At 42.5% G+C, this 22,868-nt stretch overlaps 1 protein-coding gene across 1 annotated transcript in view; it reads right to left on the bottom strand.

Moving 5' to 3' along the window:
- Positions 1-748: 748 nt before the first annotated feature.
- Positions 749-22,868, bottom strand: part of HTR3B (5-hydroxytryptamine (serotonin) receptor 3B, ionotropic) — a 58,699-nt gene continuing 36,579 nt past the window's right edge. Inside the window, exons 4-10 of the mRNA XM_006833974.1 lie at positions 18,979-19,023; positions 18,371-18,480; positions 17,609-17,778; positions 16,926-17,083; positions 2,118-2,328; positions 1,804-1,989; positions 749-984 (exon numbers count right to left, since the gene is read on the bottom strand). Coding sequence (XP_006834037.1) covers positions 749-984; positions 1,804-1,989; positions 2,118-2,328; positions 16,926-17,083; positions 17,609-17,778; positions 18,371-18,480; positions 18,979-19,023 — 1,116 coding nt within the window. The remainder of the gene's footprint in view (positions 985-1,803; positions 1,990-2,117; positions 2,329-16,925; positions 17,084-17,608; positions 17,779-18,370; positions 18,481-18,978; positions 19,024-22,868) is intronic.

Genomic DNA, 22,868 nt, shown 5'->3' with positions numbered 1-22,868 from the left:
GACATTATTTATTGTGTATGGTGTAGTGTGTATGCATTTTCATCACAAATGCACCTCTCCTGTGTCATTCAGTAAGTAGTTCATTAGGTGTGAGTACCTACACTGAATGAAAAGAAGTACTGGGGGGTGTTGTTGTTGCTAAGTGCAGTGGAGTCAGCTCGGACTTATAGCAACACTATCTAGGGCTTCCAAAGAGCAACTGGTGGATGTGAACTGCTGACCTTGCAGTCCAAACCAACCTTACTGGCCAGTGCATTATCTTGCATTGCCACACCAGGACTCCAGAATGGGGGTGTTGTTGGTGTTGAGTGCCATCAAGTTGATTCCAACCCATAGCAACCCTGTATAGGGTTTCTGAAGAGCAGCTGGTGAGCTTGAACGCCAAACTTGCAGTTCAAACCAACCTTATAGTCGAGTGCTTATCCTACAGATCCACACCAGGACTCCATTATGGTGGTGGTGGTGGTAGTGTGTCGTGGAGTCAGTTCCGACTCATAGTGACCCTGTATAAAGTTTCTGAAGCTGTAAATCCTTACGGGAGCAGAAAGCTTCATCTTTATTCCATGGAATGGCTGGTAGTTTCAAACTGCTGACCTTGAAGCTAGCAGCCTGACTCGTTACCACTACACTACCAGAGCTCCTGGAAAATTTTGTGACCCACCTTTTCTTCTTGTCCAATCTCCCCACAAAACCATTACAACCTTCCCCAAGTTCCATGACATCACACTGACACCACCAAAGTCAGTCTTCACAGGCTTCTCCACAGTGCCCAGAGGGAGCCCAGAGTGATGGTGTAGAGTCCCAGCACCAAGAGGTAGCTTCGAAAGAGCAGTTGGTCGAAGCGATACAAGAGGGTCAGCCAATCAATTTCTTGTCGGTCAACCTGCTCCAGAACCTGGAGGTAGTTGCTTAGGGACTGCAGCTGGGACCAGACTTCTTTCAAGGTCCCTGAATGAACCTGGTGTTCTTGACCATTAGGGGACTCTGTGTGATGGAGAAAAACACACTATATGAGTCAAGAGTTACCAACATCCATTTGGACTTTCCTTTGAAGCTGAAGATCTAAAATCCTTCAAGAAAGGCTGTGGGGAAAACTTGGCAGTGGGGTTGGGGTTGGGTTGGGGACTCTCTCCCTCCCTGCTGAAGGAAGGCAAGAGCTGTGTTGTATAACGAGGGTGCAACTAAGCAGGTCCATCAAGGAGACTGTTTGGGCTAGAACCACCCCTCTTTGCCTCAGCTGGAGCTTTACAGGCTGGGATAGATAAATTCTTACTCTTTTTAATGTAAGCTAAACTAGAATGTAAATACGTACAAAGTTCTCTAGATATGCCTCTATATCTACCTACCTATCTTTATCCAGGAGTCCTGGTATGGCACTGTGGGTTAATGCACCAGACTGCAAAGCCATTTGAACTGCAAGGTCAGCAGTTCAAACTCACCAGCTGTACCTTGGAAACCCTATACAGGGTAGCTATGGGTCAGAATCAATTCAATGGCCTTTCACAACAAAAACAACATCTTTATCCATGCCAGAAATCTACACTTCTAAAGTCAATGGCTCAGTCACTTTGGGTAATTAGTTGTGACTAGAAAATTTAGAAAGCTAACATTTCTTAGAGCCAAAATTAAGCTTTCTGGAAAGTCAGAGTCTTCAGTCGCAAAAGAGGTACTGAAAATTTCAGCACAGAGGCTAAGAAGCAAATGTTTCTGATTTATCACTCAACTAAAACCATGGTCTGATGTTCCCCAAGGAAACTGAGGCTGAGGAGGATAGGGCTATACAAAACAAGGCTCCTCACAAACCTGTCACCCCAACAGGCTGAATCCTGGGATCCGTTCTAGTCACTACATCAGCATCGCTGCCCCCTCGAAGACACAAGAGGGGCCGCTTTGGCTCACTGCGCCGCCCATCATGTAGGTATTTGATCAACAGGATGGACTTGGACAAGCTGAGGACCAAGAAGGCCATGCAGACTGTGAAGAAGATCCCTGGGAGAAGAACACAGTGGACTTAGCTGGAGTTTCCAGGCTTCGCCCTCCTCCAACTGGAAGTACAACATCATCTCTTTGACAACAGTAATAGAAGATGGGTGTGTGGTGGTCTTCCGGCTGCTTACCAATCAGAGGGGTGCTCACTGCACTCCTTGGCACCTCATCAGACATGTTGACCCTGAAGACAGTATAGCCCACCAGCACACTGGTCTTGAACACAATCCGGGCACGGCAGTTGGGTGGTAGGTAGAAGCTTCCCAGGTCCACAAGCATTAGGAAGATGCTGGGAATCAGCAGGCTCACGACATACACCAATGGGCGCCTGCGAATCACCACCTGGCCAATGACAAGGAATCTGTTGAAAAGAGAGATCAAGCCAGCTGACTAATGTTTGGCCAAATAGCCAATAATGCTCCCAGAACGCTTCACATTTATGCATAATGTGAAAAATCTACATAGTTGACTTCATTGTTGTTGTTGTTGTTGTTGTTGTTGTTAAGTGCCGTTGAGTCAGTTTCAACCCATAGCTACCCTGTATAGGGTTTCCAAGGTGCGGCTGGTGAGCTTGAACCGCCAACCTTGCAGTTCAAATGACTTTTCAGTCTGGCTCATTAACCTACAGCACCATACCAGGACTCCTTTAGAAATATGCTTCTAAAGGAACAAATGTATTGACTTTAGAAATGTAATCTTGACTATTTTGTGGTTCACAAAATAGGGAGAAAATCCCTTGAGTGTTTACATAGAGTTAATAATAGTGTTATTATTATTAAGTGCAATATTAAGATACTATTTGTTCACAGAGCCCTGATGTGGTGCTGTAGATAAGCACTGGACTGATAAACGCAAGGTCTGTGGTTCAAACTCACTAGCCACTCCTCAGAAACTATATAGGTTCACTGAGTCAAAACTGATTCTATAGCACTTAGCAACAAAAATTTGTTCACCAAGGAGCCCTGACGGCTCTATATAGGATAAGAATTGAACTGCAGTTGAAATTCACCAACTGCTTTGAAGGAGAAAGATGAGGCTTTCTGCTCCTGTAAAGATTTACAGCCCCAGGTTGCTATGAATTAAAATCTACTGGATGCTAGTGGGTCTGGGGTGGATATTTGTTTACCACTTGCTGTGTGACAGGTACTGGAGTAAGTGTTTCCGTTGGTTTATCTTATTTTAAGTCTCACAACTCTAAGAGCTGAATATTCATATTTCATTTTATAAACAAGGAAATGGAGATTTAAAGACACTAAGTTGCTTACCCACCTTCACACAGCTGGTAAGAAACTGTTCAACTGAGCCCAAGGACAAGGACATATCCATGGAGGGCTAGAGCTGAGAGTGAAGCATCCAGCTGATAGGAAGTGAGGGGAGACACACAAGAACACCCAAACTTGCAGATACTAGCCTCGAGGGCTTAATGATCAGAACTTGACTAGAGGAAGATTTAAAAAAAAAAAAATTTTTTTTTTGATAAAGGAAATGAGGGTAAATTGCTTAAATTTGATGAACTTGACCTATATTCATGGAGATAATAACTCTAAATCCCAACAGAGAGGGAAGGAGTCTTCACATCAAGTATCAATGCTATCCCCTCTGTACACAGGGTAGATAGGGACAGGCAAATTAGACATTGGCTACCTAAAATGAGGGTGTCCTGGTGTGGCACTGTGTGTTAATGTGCCAGACTGCAAAGCCATTTGAACTGCAAGGTTGGTGGTTCAAGCATAGCAGTTGCTCCTCGGAAACCCTATACAGGGTCGCTATGGGTCGGAATCAACTCGACAGCACTTAACAACAACAACAACCTAAAATGAGGGAGCAATAATGGCATGAAGTGACTGACTTACAAGGTTTCAACAGGGAATTTAGTTTAAGAATGTGTGGGGTAAGATAGAGTCCCCACTAAATAGTTTTCATCTTGTCCAGATGGGTCTGGTAAAAAGAGACGGGGATAAGATTCTTATGATTCAATAGTAATTGTTATCATGACCAATTGCGACTGTCACAATTGTAAAGGTAGAAGTTTTGTAACAAAAATGGTGGAGTAGCTAATCTTACAGACCAGAAACAGGGGACCTTAGGACCACCAAGGGAGAAGAGCACAAGCAGAACGCAGGACCTTATCCAGAGAAGCAGGGACACCAGACGGAGGTAGAGATGGGGACATGGAGAGAGGGAGCAGCTAAACACTCTAGATTCATGGGAAGAGAGGGACTGAGAGCTGGCAGCCAGGAGGCAGACTTGCAGAATGTGCCCTTTGGTGGTGTAAAGTATTATATATGCCTGAGTGTTTAAAAAAAAAAAAGCTAAAATGAGTAGAGAGAAATACTATTAACATGTTGTTGTTGTTAAGTACCGTGGAGTTGGTTCCGACTCACAGTGACCCTACACAGGGTTTCCGAGGCTGCAAATCTTTATGGGAGCAGAAAGCCTCATCGTTCTCCTGCGAAACAGCTGGTAGGTTCAAACTGCTGACCTTGAGGTTAGCAGCCTGATTCGTAACCACTACGCTACCAGAGTTCCTTGGTACATGGAGGGGATTATAATCATTGTTATGAAACAAGGTGTATGATTTGTTGATTGTAAAACTGATGATCTGCCCTGTAAACTTTCACTCAATTCACAATAAAAACATTTAAAAAAAAAATAATACTCATATTCCTACTATGAGTAAATCAAGCATAATTTTCAAGACACAAGTTTTAATCTAAATCCCAAATGAGAGCTCATTTATGACATTTAAAAATTTTTAATAAAACAGTGTATGAAACAAACAAAAATAAACTGTTTAAAATCAAGTCTTACACCAAAATCTTTCTTCTTAAACAACTTATTATGTATCATATTGTAGTGTATATTGGGTTTTTCCTTTTCTTAAGTTTTTGTTGGGAATTGGGTGAAGTTTTGCAGAGCAAATCTGTTTCCATTCAACAATTCACACACATTTTGTTTCATGCCATTGATTACAATTCCCACAATGTAAAAGTCCAAATCCTACTTCCTCCATGTGTTTCCTATGTCCATTCCTCTTTCTTTTCTAACCCATCTGAACTTTGCCCTTGGGTAAATGCTGTCTTTTTTTTTTTTTTTTTTAATCTCAAATGGTTGGCTAGTCTCATGAGTGTGTACTTCCCTAGCGTTACTGTTCCCCTTATAAACCTGCCTATTCTTGGCTGAAATTAAGACATAGACTGCTATGTCTTGAGTTTACTTCTTGACCTGAAGGGTGACTAACAGCCATAGTCACTGGGCTTCTCCGAGTCTCTATCAGACTGTAAGTCTGATCTTTTTCATAATTTTGAGTTTTTTTCCACATATTTCTCCCACTCAATCCTGGACCTTCAAATGTACTTCTTTTCAGAACAGTTGGTAGTGGTACGGGCACCATCTAGTTCTTCCGGGCTCAAGGTTGTGGAGGTTGAGGTTTACATGGTATATGCCAGTTTTTTGTTTTTCATTGGTTTATCTGTCAGGATCTGGGTGGAAACAAAGGGAACAATTCAATTGAAATTTTTAGAAGGCATCCATAAAGAAGTTGTGACCAAGGAGTAAGGGAAACACATGAAGTTGTGCAGTATCCCAGGGTTTTTAAGGGACTAGGTGAGCAGTTAACTACCCTTAGGCCTGAAGTAGCCAATGGGAGGCTTTGGTCACTAGAACCTGAGGAGAGAAAGCCGTGTGCAGATGACTGCCAGAGAGATGACTGCGGCTTTCTCCCAGGGACTCAGCCAGGCATTAACTCCACAGGGAGGGAAATGGAGACATAAGCAAACACCCACTTGCTCTCTTCGCTCTCTCCCATCTCCTGCTATCCCCTAGCACCACTGGCCAAACAGGACTAGAGATCCCATTTCTACAGGTCCCACAGCTCACCCTTGCAGGGAGGAGGAGAAGGAACGTGGGTTTGAGTGGGAGACCAACTCAAGATATTCAGCTCAGCCTGCAGTATGTCAGTGCATACGTAACTGCTGAATGGGCATTATGGCTTGGATTGTGAGGCTCAAAAGATCATGGTCATTGTGGTTGCCCTTTCTTAGACGATTTCTCTGGGGTGTGAAAAGAAAAAACTAGGGAATGAGAGGTTTGCTTCTCCCACAAGACTATGGACCCCTTAAGCATGAGTTGTTGTGAAGTGCCATTGAGTTGGTTCCCACCCATAGCGACCCTGTAATAGGGTCTCTGAGGAGCAGCTGGTGAGCTTGAACTGCCGACCTTGCAGGTCAAATGGCTTTGCAGTCTGGCGCATTAACCCACAGTGTCACACTGTAAGAGAAGCAACTTTTTTTTTTTTTTTTTTTAAATCTCCCACAGGGCCAAAACTTGCACCTACCTTAAAGTGCATGTTAAATAAATGTTTCTTGACATGAATGGTCTGGGCTTTTGCTACAGAATTTAGAAAATAAGTAATGTTTGAAAGCTCCCAGTTCTCTGGTTCCACAAACAACTGAATGATGTCTGTGTGTCAGGTAGGGTTCTAGAGACTTGTACATATACAACTTTATTGGCAAGCTGTTGTTGTTAAATGCTGTCCAGTCGGTTCTGACCCATAGAGATCCTGTATAGAGTTTCTGAGGCACAGCTGGTGAGTTTGAATCGCCAACCTTGCAGTCCAGAGCATTAACCTACAGCACCACACCAGGACTCTATTGGTATGTAATAGCTCCATTTTATATAGTTAGAAGATAAAGCTCACCCCTATCTTTGTTCTCTAGTGCTGCTATTAACAGAAATACCACAAGTGGATGGCTTTAGCAACTAGGATTTATTCTCTCACAGTTTGAAGTCCAAACTCAGAGCACTGGTTTTAAGGGAAGGCTTTGTCCTCCCTGGCTCTGGGAAAAGGGCCTTGTCTCCTTTCAGCATCTGTAGGCCCAGCATTCCTTGGAGCTCTCCATGCGTCTTGGTATCAATCTTTCCCTGGATCTAGGGGCTTCATAGTACAGGGACCCAGGTCCGAAGGACACACACCATCTTGGTGGGAGTAGGTCCCTCTTTCTCTGCTCACTTTTCTCTCCTTTTATATCTCAAAAGAAATTAACTCAAGGTTTGTTGAATAAAAGTGATGCTCTGCTCTGTAAACCTCCATTCACAATAAAAATTTTAAGAAAAAGAAAAGGAACTAACTCAAGATACAACCTAATCCTAGAGATTGCCTCCGACCTTATTAACATCATAGAAGTGAAACTTTACAACACAGAAGATAACTACATCAGATCACCAATCACATCTAGATTTTATCATGAAGGTGGTAACTCCATCTTAACTGCAAAACCACTGAGAACACTGGCCCACTCAAACTGACACAAAACCTTAACTATCATAGTCCCCCTTAAGTGGACAAGTTGAATAAGCAGCAGAAGCAGGATAATCCCCGCCCCCCACCCCCATCTGATTCTAAACCGGGTATTCTTTTCCACTACAACATATTTACAACTCTTGACTGGATAGGTCCTTTGAGTTTAGTGCAGAGTTCTGCTAACTCATCTTTGTCTCCTTTCCTAGAACAGAATGAAATAGAGATAGAGCCAAGGCAGAGATTAAGGCCAGAGACCAGGGTGAGATAGGGCAGAGCAGAAGGTAGTAGCAAAGACCACGTATCGCTTTGCTGATCACAGCTCTGAGAGTATATCCCAACTCTTTGCAGGTTGGCATTTAATGAATTGTAGCGACTATTGTCTTTCCCATTAAAGATGTCGAGTCAATTCCAACTCAGAGCGACCCTATGTGCAACAGAAGGAAACACTACCTGGTCCTGCGCTGTCCTCACAGGCATCCCACTGTTCCACCTACTGTGTCAATCCATCTCATTGAGGGTCTTCCTCTTTTTCACTGACCCTATAGTTTCCCAAGAACGATGTCCTTCTCCAGGGACTGGTCCCTCCAGATAAAATGTTCAAAGTACATGAGACAAAATGCTCAAAAAGAGCATTCTGGCTGTACTTCTGGTTGTTGTTAAGTACCGTGGAGTCGATTTCGACTCATAGTGACCCTGCACATGGTTTCCAAAGCGGGAGAAGAACGCCTCATCGTTCTCCCGCGGAACTGCTGGTAGTTTCGAACTGCTGACCTTGAGGTTGGCAGCCCGACTCGTAACCACTATACCCTTTGCCAGCACCATAATTTAAAGGCACCAATTTCTTTTCCAGTCTTCCTTTTTCAGCTTTGACATGCATATGAGGTGATTGAACATGGCACAGCTTGGGTCAGGCACACCTTAGTCCTCACAGTGACATCTTTGCTTTTTAATACGTTCAAGAAATCTTTTGCAGCAGATTTGTACAAATGCAATAGGATTTCTTGACAGTGCTTGTGCATCAAAATAAAATGAAATCCTTGACAACTTCAATCTTTTCTTTGTTTATCATAATGCTGCTATTGGCCCAGTTCTAAGGCTATTTGGCTTCTTGTTGAAGGTTATGGTCTTTGATCTTTATCAGTGAGTACTTCAAGTCCTCTTCATTTTCAGCAAGCAAGGCTGTGTCATCTGCATATCTCAGATTATGAGCCTTTTTCCAGTCCTGATGCCATGGTCCTCTTAATATCATCCAGTTTCTCAGATTATTTGTTCAGCATACAAATTGAGTAAATATGATGACAGGATACAACTCTGATGAACCGCTTTTCTGATTTTAAACAGTAAATGTACTTCGCTGAAGATATCTAAACTAGAGCAATACTCATTTTTTTTTTTTGGCAAAAAAATCTCAATTATTTGGTTAAAATTCATTTCTACCAAAACACAGCAAAAGAAAAACAATAGAAGTACCTGCCATTAACTGCTCCTCTAACTCCTGTCATGCTATGGTTTCATGAGGTCACAAGAGACAGAGGCAAGTGGTGAAAGTTCATAGGTTGTTTGGTGTTGAAGGCCCAGCTTGGGCTAGAGGTGATCTGTCCAGGTGGTGAGAGTAGCCAAACCTACTAATTCTGGAAGTTAGAAGAAATAAGAATCCTTGGAAATTTCAGGTGGGTATTACATTACAAGGAAAAAGAAGTATAAGAATACCACCTTTAAAAAAAGTACAAGTAGGCATGATGGTTAAATGGAAAAAAGTCCAAACTTGTAGTCAAAGGAATCGAGTTTTAGAGCCTCTCAATTCTAAAGCGTTTCTATCAGCTAGTTAAAGTGGTACTGGGTGAGGAACTCAACTGCTCCATGCCTCAATTTTCCCTTTTTTGAAAGCAGTTTACTTTTGCCTCGCCAAACATCTTGGGTACAATTGAGATTAGTTGTGCTCTTTAAATAAAGATTGTATGTAAATAGCACGTGCTGAGATGATGCCTCTCAGAGGCTGCTGTGGAATGTGTTCAGGGAGCCCACGGCCCATGAGGCACAGAGCTAGAAGCATGAATGTAAATCTGGGCCGGAACCAAAGATGGATAGTGTAGCTCCTCAGGGCCCCTGGATTTCTAGAATGTGCTGTGTTATCAGACCAATGTTGTCCAACATACCAGAGAAGAGATGTAGGCAGAGCTAAGGGATTGGAAGGCAGGGCCAGCTTCATAGACCTAGGACTGGTGCAGTTAATTGCACAGGCCCCTGCACTTAGAAGGGCCCAGTGTTTGGTTTAAGTCTATGCTGGCACCATTTTGAAATTCTTACTACTTTTTGAACATGGGGTCCTGCATTCTCATTTTGGATTATGTTGTTGTTGTTAAGTGCCATCGAGTCGGTTCCGACCCATAGCGACCCTGTACAGGGTTTCTGAGGGTGTAAATCGGCTCCACAAATTATGTTTCTGGTCCTGTTGCAAGTATTCCTCACTGGATATCAACAGCATGGATTTAGAAGGAAAAGAAATAGATATAAGAACAGACTATTCATATCTGCTGTAACTAAAAGAAGAAATCTCCCTTTTCTATGTTTGACTTATAAAATTGTAAAGCTAGGTTGTTGTTAAGTGCCGTGGAGTTGGTTCCGACTCATGTTGTTGTCAGGTGCCATCGAGTCGGAACTGACTCATAGAGACCCCATGCACAGCAGAACGAAACAATGTCCAATCCTGGGCCAACCTCACTACCACTGCCACACTTGAGTCCATCAATGATGCCACCTGGCTGATCCATCTCATTGGGGGTCTTCCTCTTTTTCTCTGACCCTCCATCTTACCCAGCATGACATCCTTCTCCAGCGACTGTTCCCTCTGGACAATATGTCCAAAGTATGAGAGACGAAGCTTAGCCATCCTGGCCTCCAAGGAGCACCCTGGCTGCACTTCTTCCAAAACAGATCTATTGGTTCTTTTGGCAGTCCATGGCACTTTTATTATTCTCCTCCAACACCACAACTCAAAGGCATCAATTCTTCTACGATCTTCCTTATTCACTGTCCAGCTTTCACATCCATATGAGGTTATTGAAAATACCATGGCTTGGGTCAAGTGCACCTTAGTCCTCAAGCTGACATCTCTGCTCTTCAATACTTTAAAAAGTTCCTGTGCAGCAGATTTGCCCAATGCAATACATCATCTGATCTCTTGACTGCTGTTTCCACGAGTGTTGAAGTTGATCCATGAAGAATGAAGTCCTTGGCAACTTGACTCATAGCGACCCTGAATAGGGTTTCCAAGGAGTAGCTGGTGGGTTTGAACTGGCCCTCCCAAACGACTTCATACATTCTTTAGCTTTAGCAAGATGTCCCCATTCCCAGGATAAACCAAACACTATCTACTGTTGTTACTAAGTGCCATCAAGTCATTTCCTATTCACAGCCACCCTGTAGGGTTTCTAAGGAGTGGCTAGTGAGTTTTAACCACTGGTCTTGCAGTTCAAACTGACCTTGAAGTCCAGTGCTTATCCTATGGTGCCACACCAGGACTCCAATAACAATATACTTAATTTTTCCTTTAGTTTGGTTAAGGGGCAATGTTATCGATTAAGAAAAAACAAAATAAAACAGGTGCCATCAAGTCAATTCCAACACTTAGTGGCCCCACATGTGTCAGAGTAGAATTGTGCTCCATAGGGTTTCAAATGGCTGGTTTTTCTAAAGTAGATTGCCAAGCCTTGCTTCTGAGGTACCTCTGGATGGATGCAACTGCCAAGGTTTTGGTTAGCAGCTGAGCTCATTAACTATTCCACCAGGGAACTATGTTATCTACAGATTCAAGATTCTATTTAATTCTTCACAAGTCCCATGAAGAATAAAGAAACTAATTTTATCTCACAGCTTTCAGGAATTTTTTTTTGTTTTGTTTTCATCATCTCATTTAATCCCCCCAGCCTTTTATTAATTTGTTCAGCAAACATGAATTGAGCAGGGTATCAGGCACTAGCCTAGATACTGGAGTTAGAATCACTAACTGGACAGATCTAGTCCCTGCCCTTGCCCACATTTTATGGGATCAAAGACCAGACTAGAGGATAGATGACCTGTCTAGTAACACACTATAAGTGGATGGCAAAGAGCAGAGTGGAACCCACTGCATTATCGATAAATGGATTCTAAAGCTAAATTGACCAGATTCACACTCAGGTCATACCAGTCTCTCTGCAACGTCAGGTAAGTTACTGAGTGTTTCTGTACCCTCATTCATTTGCAAAAATTGCATATATTTAGAGTTGCTATTTCCACTGTCTCAGGGATATGAAGATCACATGTACAAACTCTTAAAAATGGTAACTTACATAGTTGTTAAGTTGTTGCTATCAGGTGGATCCGACTCATAGTGACTCTTATAGAAGGTTTCCAAGAACCGGCTAGCGGGTTTGAACCACTTGGTGTGGTTCAGAGTCCTGGTGTGGCGCTGGGGGTTAATGCATCAGACTGTAAAGCCATTCTGCAAGGTCGGCATGTCAAGCTCACCAGCTGCTCCTTGGAAACCCTATACAGGGTCACTATGGGTCGGAATCAACTCAATGGCACTTAACAACAGCAAACCATGTAGTTAGCAGTCCAGTGCTTATCCTACAGAGCCATGTAGGGTAAATGCTTAATTAATGTTGTGGTAGCATAGTGGTTACAGGAGCTCTGGTAGCGTAGTGGTTACGAATTGGGCTGCGAACCTTAAGGTCAGCGGTTCGAAACTACCAGCGGCTCCGCGGGAGAAAGATGAGGCTTTCTACTCCCGTAAAGATTTACACCCTCGGAAACCCTGTACAGGGTCGCTATGGGTCGGACCCGACTCGATGGCACTTAACAACAACAACAACAACAACCTCAAGTTCAGCTAATTCGAAATTACCAACAGTTCCACAGGAGAAAGATGAGGCTTTCTGCTCCCATAAAGATTTGTCGCCTCGGAAACCCTATACAAGCTTGCTATGAGTCGGAACCGACTCCACGGCACACCACCACCACCATCATTATAATGTCTCCCTGGACAGATCTTGAGGTTCATGACAGAAGTTGGAACTTTTTCTTATTCATCTTTGTGACTTCAATGTCTACCATTCAATGTCTGGCACACGATAAGAGCTCTAAAGGTATTTGCTGAGTCCATGGTCAGATTACTCAATAAGCAAGAGAAGCATGGGCTTAATTGTGTTTACTTACTAATCTAATGAACAATTTCACATGTTTTTCACCAGCAGGTGAAACTGTTCACTACAGATTAGTAAGAAATCACAAGTAAGCACATGCTTACCTTCATTACTAGATCTTCTTTCCCTATCAAGGATGTAAATTTGAAAAAGAGGTTTTGATTCTGTAGGGGTGCTATGAGTTTGGGAGAGAGACAGATGTCAGACATGCCTAGACATAAAATCTTTAAAGTGTTGAAAAAATGTGAAACTGTTCACTACAGATTAATAAGTAAGCACAAGTAAGCAAGTGCTTACCTTGCTTATTGGATAGTCCAACATTGAGTGAGTTGTATTGGAATCTATTAATAACGCTACCCTACTGTGCCCAGTCCTTTTAAAGGCTCCCTCCCTAGAGAAGGTCATGCTCAAAGCAGTAACCCCGACTTTTTCAGGGAGGAAGGGATGTCAACAGCACAGAGAAACTGCCCCTACCTAAAACCCATCATTTCTAATGGACTAAAGGAGCTGGTGCCTTTAAATTCCACAGAAAGGGAAGAGAAAGCACTTTAGTTTCAGTCTGTGTTCTCCATTAGACACCCTTCAGGTGTTAGCAATATTATGCCACAATTTCATTATCCATTAAAGCCAGGTAATAATAAGTACACAAAGGTATTTGGAGCCTATTGATGTTAATGAAAGAGATCAATCTAATTCAGAATGTGTGTGTGGAGAGCTCCTTGGAGATGGAGTAGGCCCCAAGGTTAGCCTCTAATTGCCTCCTTGATGGTAGACCCCACCAGTACTCAATTTTGCATGACCGTCTTTATGACATAGTTGGAATTTTGACGCCCAGACTCACGTTTCATCCAGAAGCTCATTTTCCTCCTCTCCCAAGCCCCTCCCAACATTCCCAATTCAGAAAAGACAGGAGAGTTGCTTCCAAGTAAGTAAGATCTTTGCACTGGAATGAGAATTTCTTGGATCTTGATGTGAGTTGGGTAGGATTTGCAGAAAGTTCATGATTCCAGGACTCTCCCTCTCCTCTCCTCTTCTCCTCTCCTCTCCTCTCATCTCCTCTCCCCTCCCCTCCCCTCTCTCCTCCCCTCTCCTCTTTCAATCTGGTGGTGCTCAGAATGATCACTATCAAGTTTATGACCCCCATTCACTGAGTGTCTTGACCAAATTGCTTTATCCTAAGGAAGGAGCTCTGGTAGCATAGTGGTTATGAGTTGGGCTAATAATCTCAAGGTCAACAGTTCGAAACTAACAGCTGTTCTGTGGGAGGAAAGATGAGGCTTTCTGCTACCATTGCTATGAGTGGGGACCGACTCCACGGCACATCACCAACAACAACTTAGAAAGGACTATTATGACAGAAGAAGATACACAGGGTACCTTTCTTTCCCAGATTCCCCTTTGCATCTTTCTAGAGGTCCTCAGTGGATACTCCAGTTCTGCCTGAGTGAACACTTCAGTCACTGTGAGGATTTCTGTGGTTGAGCTCAGTTTAGTAACCACAGCAGCCCATCCTTTTCCATCCAATATGAGTTCCTAAATTTTATTTCTATCTTCATTGTTTTTCCTTTAAAAAACCAAAAACACTGCCATACAGAAGTTGAATGCTCACCTTGCTGTTTCTGGGAACCAGCATGTCCAATAATGTATTGGAAGAAACCTCCTCTCCTATGGCTGCTGGATGGGGTTCCAGGCTGCACACAGACATCCTCATAGAGAGACTTGCCTGTGCTTGGGGCCCCCTGTGGAATACAGCCTGACTGCAAAGCATCAGCTGAGTCCTCAGATAAACAATACGTGTCCTAGAGCTGGCAGGTATGATTGCACACTAGCTGAAGCTAACGGGGTATCCACAGCATCTGATGTTATAGAAATGCAGCAGTGTACATCAGTCCCAAGGTGAGAATGTATTTAGAATTGTTCCCCCTGCTTGCTCCGCCTATCTCTAGTCCCTTGCTGGACAGCCTGGACTGCAACACTGAGGATGATAAAACTAGGAGGTAGATGGTCCTTTGCTGGCAGGCCCAGTATTGGCATGGGACTGACTCTGAATTTCATGTCATTGGCCAAGGACTGTTGAAGGACACCTGAGTGCCTCCGTTGGTGTTTCAGAGAGGGAGGTCTGATGTGGAGCAAGACAACATAATGAGTCCAGCACCCTACACAGAGCAGGAATGAGAAAGCTTGGAAGCTGAGAGGCAGAGGGAGAGAGAAACTGATTGTCACTTATTCTACTTGTGAAGTCTCTGTAAAGTTGCAGAGTCCCTTCTGAGTTGGCTCCCTGCCCTATCAAATACAATCTATGACTCTATTCAGTAGTTTTTCTCTACTGTTCCAGAGGGCTAGGGTTGGAAGACTGCTATGTAGCCTACCTTAGCCACCAGGGCAAAGGGGCCCAGAAGAAAAACACTAAGAGCAGGCAGTCAAACCCATTCCTGCCTCCAGCACCCATCCAGGTACACATTGTAAATGGGGAAAAAGCACTACAGTGACTGACCAGAGCAAAGGAACCAGACCATGTTTCCTGAGGTCCCAGGAAGCCTTCATCTTTAACCATCTCTGCTCATCATATTTACAATAGTGATCCAAATCCACTGCCCTCAAGTCAATTCCAACTGATAATAACTCTATGTAGGGTTTTGGAAACTGTAAATCTTTACAGAGCAGATAGTTTCATTTATTTCTCATGGCACAGCTACTGGGTTTGAACCATCAACATTGCAGTTAGCAGCCCAATGCCTAGCCCACAGCACCACCAGGGCTCAGAGAGTATACAGAAAATGTCTCACCGTTGTTGAGATGACAAATTAATACTTGCAGTGAAAGGTGATGTGTAACTCCAAATAATGGCTGCTTCCATGGAGAAAGAACGTGTGTGCATGTGTGTTCCTGTTTACCTGCCCCTTCTCTCGCCTTTGTTTGTCTCCTCCGTGCAGCGCAGGTAATGGTGTGTGCCGCGTTCTCAGGAGTGCTTGGTAGGTGACTATGTTCCACCTTGTATGTGCTACTCCCTCACATTTCCCTTTAATGCTCTCCATTATTCGGCTGCATTAATAATGTTTGCGGGCTGATATCTTTAAAATTAATGAGGTGTTTACTCTTAGCCAAGAAACTCATTGAAATTAAAAAAGCTTTCTTTTTTACCTCTCTTTCCCTAAGTTAAAGAAAGAAAGAAAAGAAAAAAAAAAGTGGACAAACAGACCGCAATGAAAGCTTTGCTAAAAACCAAGCAGAATTCTAGGCTAGAGCCCAAACCCTACTGTAGTTACAATTACTTAGTACCCAGCATTATGCAATAAACCAAAAAAATGAAACCCACTACCATCAATCCATTAATCAGCTTCAAATCACAGGGGTCCCTGATTTAACAAGAGCTTTGCTAAGCTTGGTTGGAAAACTGTGCAAAATACCTTTTAACTAATGGAGGGGCATCTATCCTTTGATAACAGTTCATTCCATTCCCCGTTATATAGAATTGTCTGCAGTAACCATGGTGCCTTGGTCTAGTTTAAATTTTCTTTCTTATTCAAAAAGATTTGATTTCTAGAAGAATTCATCTCAAGTACACTCCTAACCTACCTGCACTCTATTTTTCAATTGGATTCATTACCTTGTATTAAAGACTCCAGCACTACCACAAGTGGACTTTGTATAGAAAAAGCAAAGCATACTGGTGAATACTAACAATCTACCAATCTACCAGTTGACATTGCTGTAGACCAGACCGTGAGTCATGATGGTTTACCAGGAAAGCCCGGAAGGGAGAATGGGGTCTCAGGAGGGCAGAGTACCAAGCTGCACCCATGTACCCCAACATCCTCCAGGCCCCTGCTGGACACATTTCCCTTGCTCTCTGGAGCATTCCTACTAGTTCTGAGGAATGTGGGTTCTCTTCACATCCTTTTAGGGCATTTGTCCTCTCTGATCCAGAAACCACCGGTGGTCTCTGAGGGTCCCACGGGTGGTTTGTGGGCTAATCCCTCAAGGTATTCAGGTTAATACTATGACAATTTCATGTACCTGCATCTAGAGTTAATCCTTACCAATAAAAATCAGACCATACTGTCTGTTAGACACTCTTCTCCTCATTTTCTTTTTTTGGTGAGGTCTGTGGGTTTTTGTTTGTTTTGTTTTTTTCTCCGCAGGAATGAAAACTGAGGATGTTAGTAAATATTGAGGAATTTAAGGATTCCTGCTGCGATGGGTGGTCCAGGTTTTAGCTTCTAGTCCTCTGGGTATCTGGAAGCCATTCATTCTCTCTGTTTTCATTTGTGAAATCAAATTGCTACAGCAGGAGACCTGCCCTAGGATTGGAGTGCTGGAGTGCAGGCGATGACCAGAGCTGTAAGAATCAGTTACCCTTGGGCATTCATGAATATGCATATGCAACAGAGAACAGATTCTCAAAGACTGCAGGGAAATGGGCCTCAGGGACAAGAAGGAGGAAAACCTACATTAAACTGAATCTGGGCAAAATCTCCAGCGCTGCTCTGCAGGATGCTGTATGTGGAGGGCACAGAAAGAAGTTCCCACTCACTATCATTCAAGAATGCCTTTTTGTCATGCTCAATGTCTTCTCTGCTCCTTATGAAGGCCAGGTTTACATCTTCCACTGGAAACAACAGAAACAACTGGATTTTATATAGAGAAAGAGACTCCAACATCAACCCACTTCTCCAACTCTCCAATATGAGGCTTTCCTTTTATTCTGGCCCTATGCACTGTCTTACTTGGCTTGGATTTAATGTAACCATTTGGAATGAAGTGAGGGGTAGGGATAAAAATCTTTCTAGCCATGAGAAAAACAAAACTCTGAATTTAGGGTTTGGCTTCAACTATCCATAAAATGATGGAATTGATGCTGTGACTTCCGTAACATTTTCAGTGGCACTGAAAACCTAATGCCTTCCCAAATCAACAGCAGTAATGGGCTATATATCTGCTCACAACATCCTACTTGGTCTGATTTATGGCAGAAACTGAATAGCTGCAAGAGGAGATTTAGATTTTTTTTAAAGTCAATTATGGGAAGAATAAAGCAGACCTGACTGATGGCATAATATCATTTTCCCTATGTGCATCAATCCTGCATCCCAGTGTGTTTTCTGATGACTGACCTGCATCTCTCAGGGCTTACCTGTGTGCAGAATGCTATTGAAGGTTAGGCTGCAATTCTGGATATCAAATGGGAAAGCATATGTCTCTAAACTGCATGCAGACACCACTTGGATGGGCTTAGCGTTCTTAATGGTTCCAGATGAGTTCACATAAACGTAAGGAAAGTTGGGTGATCTCTCAATATCCACACTACATGAAACATAAGAAATTCATTATTATAGAGAGGCTTTTCGTCATTGCAAAATGTAAACAGAATTGACAAGGAGCTAGTAATGACCACCACCCCTAGGACTGGTCTAACATTGTGAAGAGAGAATTGCATTTCCCATGAGGTGATTAGCCATATCAAAGATGGCCACACTTGCTGCTGTTGGCACACAGATCTAATCCATTAATAACCGCAGACATTAGTAATCAAATCTATATCTTAAGTGATGCTGACTCATGGTATGCCACCCCTGAATAGTCCCTAAAATGTGCTCCTTTTATGGTTCAGAAGCAAAAGCTAGCTTCAGAAACAAGTTCAAGATAAAAAAATGAAAAAAATATATATGGAGTTCTGATTAAGCAATGGACCACAAGGTCAGCAGTTTGAACTCACTAGCCACTCTTCGGAAACCTTATACAGGATCGCTATGAATTGGAACTGACTTGACATCACTTAACAACCATAAATATATTTACAGCAACACTGACTACAAGTAGATGACAATTGATGACTTGAACATTCTAAGCGCTCTAAGTAGTGTAAACTTTACAGAAATACACTCAGCACACTTACAACTCATTAATGATGATATCTGGGGCCCAGATGGCACTTAGAGGTAAGGAGACCTCTCTAATCTCATCAAACATGCTAGTGTTCCAGGATAAAAACTCGTCATTCCAAACCTGTCAGGAGCAGTCCAAAAACAGGAAATATATCAGAATGAGATAAATTCTACCTCACCAAAGAATTGAGAGATTGGGATTAATAATCCAAATTGATTATGGTTCCTTGGTTCTATGCTAGTTAGAGGAGAGGATGTTCCATCCAATTCCTAAAGATGGCAGCTCCAACCAGAACCCATGGGCACACAGCTCACATGGATTTTAATAAACTTATTAGAATCCATGGAGTCCTGGTGTGGCACTGTGGGTTAATGCACCAGACTGCAAAGTCATTTGAACTGCAAGGTCGGCGGTTCAAGCTCACAAGCTGCTCTTTGGAAACCCTATACAGGGTCGCTATGGGTTGGAATCCACTAAACAGCACTTGACAACAACAACATTAGAATCCATAGAGGATGTGTGGAGCTACAGACACATAGATCATGCCAGATTCTTAGAATAACATACTTTTCAATTGATTCAGATCAGGAGTCTAGCATGCACAAAAGAAACATTTACCTCTCGGTACCATATGCTTGTCTTTAATTTTTGATTCTGTGCATCCTGGAAGGCAAAATGAAAACTCATATCACATCTTAGAATGTCAATAAATCAAAGGCCAGTTCAACAGTATGACAATTTAGGAGAAGAAAATAAATTTTAACTGTGATGCTTAAGGTTTTGTGTCAACTTGACTGTGTCAGAATGCTAAGCAGTTTGGCAAGGAAGACATAGTAATCCTCCATGACAAGAAATTAATCTGACAAAAATTCAGGCACCTTCCACCTCAGGGAAATTTCTAGGGCCCAGTGGTATGGGGCATGTCAAGCTATTCCTACTACAGTGAAGAATAAGCTATTTCATCTGGCCCCTTCTACAACTAAAACTGAGGCACAATGCATGGTGGGTCATTTTAGATTTTGGAGGCAATGAATCATTTGGGTGTGCTACTCCAGCCTACTTACCAAGTGACTTGAAAAGCTGCTAGCTTTGAGTGGGGTCCAGAACAAGAGAAAGCTTACAACAGGTTCGAGTTGCTGTGTAAGCCATTTTGATCATATGATCCAGTTGATCCAATGGTGCTTAAAGTATCAGTGGCAGATAGAGATGCAGTTTGGAGTTTTTAGTTGGCCCCTATTGGTGAATCATAGCTCAGATCCTTAGAATGTGGAGCAAATCCCTGCCATTCTTTGCAAATAACTACTCTCCTTTTGAGAAAAAGCTTTTGACGTGTTACTGGGCCTTACTAGAAACTGAATACCTAACCATCGGTCATCAAGTACCATGAGACCTGAGCTACCCATGAACTGAGTATCATCTCATGGTACACAAAATTACATAGTTGGATGTACACAGCAGTATTCCATCATGAAAGGGAAATAGTGTAGATGAGATCAGGCTCGAGAAAGACCTGAAGGCACAAGTAAGCTGCATGAAGAAGTGGTCCAAATGTCCATGGTCTCCACTTCTGTCACATTACCTTCCTTTTCAAAGCCTGCACCTGTGGCTACATGGGGTAGTTCCTTATGATCAGGTGACTCAAGAAGAAAAAAGCCCATGCTTGTACTACAAATCGTTCTGCACAAGTGGATAGCAGTAACACTACAGACCCTTTCTGGGACTTCCCTGAAGGACAGTGGGGAAGGGAAATCCTCCCAATGGGCAGAACTTTGAGCAGTGCATCTGGTTGTTCATTTTGCCTGGAAGGAGAAATGGCCAGATGTGTTTTGGCCAATGGCTTGGCTGGATGGTCAAGGATTTGGAAGGAACATGATTGGAAAATTGATGACAAAGAGATGTGGAGAAGAAGTATGTGAGCAGGCCTCTGTGAATAGGACAAAAAGTGAATATATTTAAGTCTCATGTGAATGATAACCAAAGGTTACCTTAGCAGAGGAGCATTTTAACAATCAAGTGGATAGGATGATATGTTCTGTGGAAACTAATCATCCTCTTTCCCCACCCACTCCTATCACTGCCCAATGGGCTCATGAACAAAGTGGCCAGGGTGGCAGGGATGGAGCATATGCATGGACTCAGCAGCATGGACTTCCACTCACCAAGATTGACCTGACTACAGTTACTGCTGAGTGCCCAATCTGCCAGTAGCAGAAACTAGCACTGAGTCCAAGATATGGGGCCATTCTTCAGGGAGATCAGCCAGCAACCTGGTGGCAGGTGGATTACATTGGACCACTTCCATCATGGAAAGAACAGAGTTTTGTTCTTTCATGAATAAGCACTCTGGAAATGGATTTGCCTTCCCAGCATGCAATGCTTCTGTCAAAACAACCATTTGTGGACTTTTAAAATGCCTCATCCACCATTATGATAACCCACACAACATTACCTTGATCAAGGGAACCACTTACAAACGAAATGTGGAAATGGCCCATACTCATGAAATTCTCTGGTGTTCCCATGTTCCACATCATCCTGAAGCAGCTGGCTTGATAGAAAGATTGAATGCCCTTTTAAAGGCACAATTATAGTGCCACCTAGGTGGCAATACCTTACAGGGTTGGAACAATGTTCTTGAGAAGACTGTAGATGTTCCTGGAGAAAATCAGCTCTCAATATATGGTATTGTTTCTCCTGTATCCAGGATTCATGTGAACGGGAATCAAGGAGTAGAAATGGGAGTGGCACCACTCACTATTACTCCTAGTGACCCACTCCAAAGATTTTTACTTCTTGTCCCTGCAACCCTATGTTATACTAGTCTGGACACTTTCATTTCTAAGGAAGGAATACTCCCACATAGAGAAACAACACTAATTCCATAGAACTGGAAGTTAAGATTACCCTTTGCATGGTGGAAGAAAGTAGTTCTGAATACCATCTATAGCCATGTTACCTGTTGCAGTAGCAAAGACTGTAATTGTTATGAATATTTTTTTATTTATATGTGTGCATCAAATATCTTTTTTCATTTATGAAATATACAAATGGGGTTAGTGCATTCTTGGTTGTATGCATGTTAATTGTATCCTATTAGGCTTTATAATTGTCTTTATTTAGAAATTATGAATGGTTTAAGGTGATATGTACAGATGCCATGTTGGCAAGAGATGACTATGATAGCTAAGTTTTATGTCAACTTGACTGAGCCAGGATGCTCATCAGTTTGGGAGTGAAGATGTACTAATCCCCCATGATGAGATCTAATATCATGTTAACATCTCCATGATGAACTCTGCTGTGAGCAGCCAATCAATTGAAAGGAAGTGTCCTTGAGGGTGTGGCCTGCTTCTAATATATTGGACACTCAGGCAAAGTTTGCTTTCCTTTCTGCTGGGTCTGGATCCTATGTTTAGCTTGTCATCTGGATTTGAGCCAGTGGACTGTTCTATTACCTGCCACTCCTGAGAATCAGCAGCAGCCTACCATCTTACTTGCCCAACCTGCATGCTTACCATCTAACCTGCCGATCTTGGATCCTCTGACACACATATCTGAGACTTGCCCACCTCTATAACCGTTGAACCATTTGTTTGATATAAACCTCTCTTTCTATATACATATATAAGCTTCACTGGTTTTGCTTCTCTAGAGAATCCAGCCTAAGACATAAACTAAATAATTCTGATTTGAAAATCATTAGCTTAACTATTCCTGGGTACTCTCAATTCCTACTTATTATTCACATCTGTTGCTATAAGTTCTATATTATCTACGACAAAATGGCACTTTGACTGCACTTGAAATCTGGAATAATTTGCTAGGCTGTTACTACTCTAATTAGTTACTCTGCTATTCATTAGACTAAAAAACGATATGTAGTCTTTATTAATTCTTGGCTAAAAAGGTGAGACCAAACTTTCATTTGTAATCAGGATATTATTCATAATCTTTCAATAAGTGTTATCTGAAGTGTCATTGGCAGCCATTCCTGCTAACTCACCCTGTGTGTGGATTTCTCTGCTTATCAAATAGAATGAGCTTAATGCAAATGAACTACACTTTTGATGGTATAATGGATTTGATTACCCTTTCTTTACAAGTCAGTGATTAAAAAAAAAGACCTCTAAAATAACCAAACTAAAACATAACAAAAACCTCCTTGCATCCAGAGAAGCAGTGACACCAGAGATGGAGGCAGAGATGATGATGTGGAGAAATGGAGTGGCTGGGGACTCTGGACTCAGGGAGGGAAAGGAGCTGTGTGCTGACGGCAGGGGGCAGGCTTGTGGGGTGTGCCCTTTGGTTGTTTGAATGGTTATATATTCCTGAGTGCTTCCAAAAAAAAAAATAAAAACACAGAGGGATTGGAAGCAAATGCTGTTGAATGATGATGCATGGAGGGGATTGAAATCATTGCAATGAAACGACATACGATAGGATGAATGTAAAGCTGATGTTCTCCATGTAAACTATCACTCAATTCACAATAAAAACTTAAAAAAAAA

Source organism: Chrysochloris asiatica, unplaced genomic scaffold, assembly GCF_000296735.1.
Source record: "Chrysochloris asiatica unplaced genomic scaffold, ChrAsi1.0 scaffold00008, whole genome shotgun sequence".
Lineage (NCBI taxonomy): Eukaryota > Metazoa > Chordata > Mammalia > Afrosoricida > Chrysochloridae > Chrysochloris > Chrysochloris asiatica.
This window is presented reverse-complemented; position numbering and strand designations above follow the sequence as displayed.